Consider the following 3381-nt stretch of genomic DNA (forward strand, 5'->3'; position numbering starts at 1 on the left):
GTCTAGGAGAACTTGACTAATGTTCCAGATTCATCTTGTTCACCCACTGCTTTTATCTTCGTGTTCTCTACTCTGGCCCCCAAGTTGCCCACTTTTTTCATATTTCAGTTCAAGTTCTTCCTTTCAATGACAGGCACCAACAGGATATTTTTTTCTTCTTTTATTCTTTCTTTTCTTTCAAGAAGGGAGGATAGACAAGATATTTCATGTATCCCAAGCTCACTACAAGCACTGTCCCTGAAGATGGCCTGGAATTACTGATTCTGAATATGGTGCAAGCTGACTATATTGTTTCCTTGTTGCACGTTATAATTTCCTGTGTTTTTAATGTGTGATGGCGAATATCCATTCAAACAAGAAAACAATCATAATTATGGGGCTTTCTGTTTTATGAGGGCAGACATCAGTACACTGGTTTAGAGAAGTGTCTAACACATTAAAGGCAGTGAATTTATATCGAATGAATGACGAGCCCATAAAAAAGCCTCTTCAGAGAAATCTAAAACGATATAATGACCTAATTTTACTTACTTTCATTTAAAAATGAAACAAGTACAATAAACTAAAGTGGCTTGTGTCTACGAGCAAATTTGTCGCCAGTCGCAAAGCTAGAGTTCCTATTTTGTCTTTTTGACGTGGGGCAAACGCACCACAATTTGTCATAAAGCATGTACCGGGCTCTGATTCTTCAGCTCTGGACGCCTAACGGGAAGAATCCGTATTGTTTTAACTCATTCGGAATCGTTTTAAAAAAACGATCAATCCCAGTGTGCAATGCAAAGCATAGGTTCAGTCGCTTAGAAACCACATATCCCAGAACGCCACGCTCCGGAACCCAGTCGATCGGAGACACGCGAAGACCGTGGCATTCTGGTAGTTGTAGTCTTCTGGTAGGTCCCGCCTCTAGAACGGCTTTGGAGGCCTGCGTGTGGAGAAAAGCCTCCAGGGAGAGCTGTGCCGCCCTCCAACCTTCGCCCCTGCCCTCGACTTTTTCTCACAGCTCAAAATGGCCGCTGGTGTGGATTTTGGAGATCTAGAATTATTTGAGGCGTTTGACCCTCAAGAGGAGTCAACCCCGAAGCCAGTTCACACCCGCTTCAAGGACGACGACGACGAGGAGGAGGACGCCGAAGAGAACGGGGTGGGGGACGCGGAGCTACAGGAGCAGCTTCGGCACTGTGAGGAAACCATCAAGCAACTCCGCGCCGAGAATATCCTTCCGGCTTGTTGGCCCTGTCACCTGGGTCTTGGGGTCCCTGTGGTGGCGGGCGCGGGCACGGCGGAAATTCCAAGAGGATCAGCACTCTAAGTCATTTCTCCCGCAACTCGGCGGGCTGGCGGGAGGACGGTCTCGGTCGCGTTGCTCGTAGCTGCAGCGAGGCCTGCGCGCAAACCCTTCCGTGCGAGAATCCTGTGTAGACCACCCTGGTCCCCAACTCAGAACCTAAACTGTTACGTTGTCAACGGTTCTTGTCTTCTCTCCCTCCTTTTGAGGTCTTGGTGATTTCTTTCTGGGCTCTAGTGGAGACAGCCGTGGTGTGGTTTGAAGATGCGGGGATCGTAGTCCTGGGAAGGGGTATTTGTGGAGGGGCAAAAGCTCGAGTGGCTTCTGTGAAGCAGAGTTGGGGCCTTAAAGAATTTAGCATACAAAGAGAAATGGTCTGTTGGCGTGATAGTTTTACTTTTTCGATATCTTCCGCTTTGAGTAAGGTTGCATTGCAGTGCTCTGGGGAAAACGCGCCAAATTTCCCTTTGGCTTTATTAACATGATTACAGAGTTTCCGGATTTGCTAGTATGTTAACTTTCATTCTTAAGGTTCTTGAATCTGCATGTACAGGTAGTCTTGGCCCAGGTAACTTTTAAAACTGATAATGAATCCTGAGAGTGGTTAGTATGTCAGGTTTTGATGTTTAAAGTCTGATTCTTTTTTTTTTTTTTATGATGCTATATAGCACAAATAATGAAATCTCAGAGACAGATATTGGGTTTCAAACTGAAGATCAGAAAAGCAAAACACCCAAGCCACCAAAGAAGTCTTAACCTCTACCAAGGCTGGGCAACTGCAGACTGAACCTCTGTCTCCTCCCGTTTTACATTCCCCTGGGATTAAAGGCGTGTGACTCTCTAGTATTGAAATTAAAGGTGACACTGCCACCTGGTTCCGCATTGGTAACGAGTAGCCCAGGGTGGCCTTGAATTTACAGAAGGCCTCTGTCTTCCAAATCCTGGGACTAAAGGTGTGTGCCACCACTGCCTGGCCTGTAGTGGCTTAGTTTTACCTTCTGGTCTTCATGCAAACTTTATGTAAAATAAATACAGTAATAAAATATTACTATTTTCCATGACGTTTTATTGTGAATATTTATAAAATACTTTGGGAGTTGAGGATTGTACATTTAATATCCACAGGTGCAATTCCACGTTCTTGTTAACATTTTGCTATATTGCCTTTATCGATTATCATGATGCTTTGACATGGAAAAGTTTCCTAATTGGCTGCTCCGGCTTGTTCTGGGAACACAGCTGTCTAGCTGATATTAGACTGTTTCTGAGCTTCAGGATTGTGGTGTAGAATATTTGTTCAAAGGGCGGAAAATTATATTTAATATTTAGGCCCAGTTATCCTGTCCTCCAGCAAAACACGTGCTCAGTGTGTCTCCCTCAGAACACTTGCAGGTCCTCCCTTTACATTCTACCGTTGGATAACAAAAGTGAGAGACATTTGAACTTTATGTCCTGTATAATTCTATTTTTCGATGACGGATAGTCCTTAACCAGTAATAACATCAAGAACTTAAAAGAAAATTGAACATTCTGACAAGACCCAGGTATGAGATCTTGAAATTATACTTGAGATGCCCCTTGCTGTTCATCTCATTAATCACAACATCTTTAAAAACGTTGTGGGATTTTGTCATCATCATTTGTTTCAGAATACTATGAAGAATTCAATAACGGTTCTTTATTGTTGACTTATGAGTATAAGGAAATTCTGGTAAGTGGGTTAAACATTTAAATGGATTTAATGGGTCACTTCAGAAGCCAGAAGATTTTGCCTGTGCTTAGAAAAGCAAACTAAGCGCAGCTATTCATATTTAACACTCATTTCTGGGAAGATAAAGTATGTTTACAGTTACTTTACCTGATAATTTCTTTTTTTTTTTTTTTTTTTTTTTTTTTTTTTTTTTTTGACAACAGTTCTTTTTTTTTTTTTTTGTGGTTTTTCGAGACAGGCTGGTCTCAAACTCACAGAGATCCGCCTGCCTCTGCCTCCCGAGTGCTGGGATTAAAGGCGTGCGCCACCATCGCCCAGCTTAAAATTTAGTAAAATTTTAAAGAAAGGGGGGTGACATGGGAAAAATAAATTTTTTTTTTTTTTT

The 3381-nt window shown here is 42.5% G+C and overlaps 1 protein-coding gene across 2 annotated transcripts in view; it reads left to right on the top strand.

The window, feature by feature from the left end:
- The first annotated feature begins 927 nt into the window (after positions 1-927).
- The window catches only part of Zcchc8 (zinc finger CCHC-type containing 8), a 32761-nt gene continuing 30307 nt past the window's right edge, over positions 928-3381 (top strand). For both annotated transcript variants that reach the window (XM_013350164.2, XM_026785813.1), the window contains exons 1-2: positions 928-1211; positions 2787-2829. In XM_013350164.2, the coding sequence (XP_013205618.1) occupies positions 1007-1211; positions 2787-2829 (248 nt within the window). In that variant the 5' untranslated portion in view covers positions 928-1006. The remainder of the gene's footprint in view (positions 1212-2786; positions 2830-3381) is intronic.

This window comes from Microtus ochrogaster, chromosome 2 (genome assembly GCF_000317375.1).
Source record: "Microtus ochrogaster isolate Prairie Vole_2 chromosome 2, MicOch1.0, whole genome shotgun sequence".
NCBI classification, from domain to species: domain Eukaryota; kingdom Metazoa; phylum Chordata; class Mammalia; order Rodentia; family Cricetidae; genus Microtus; species Microtus ochrogaster.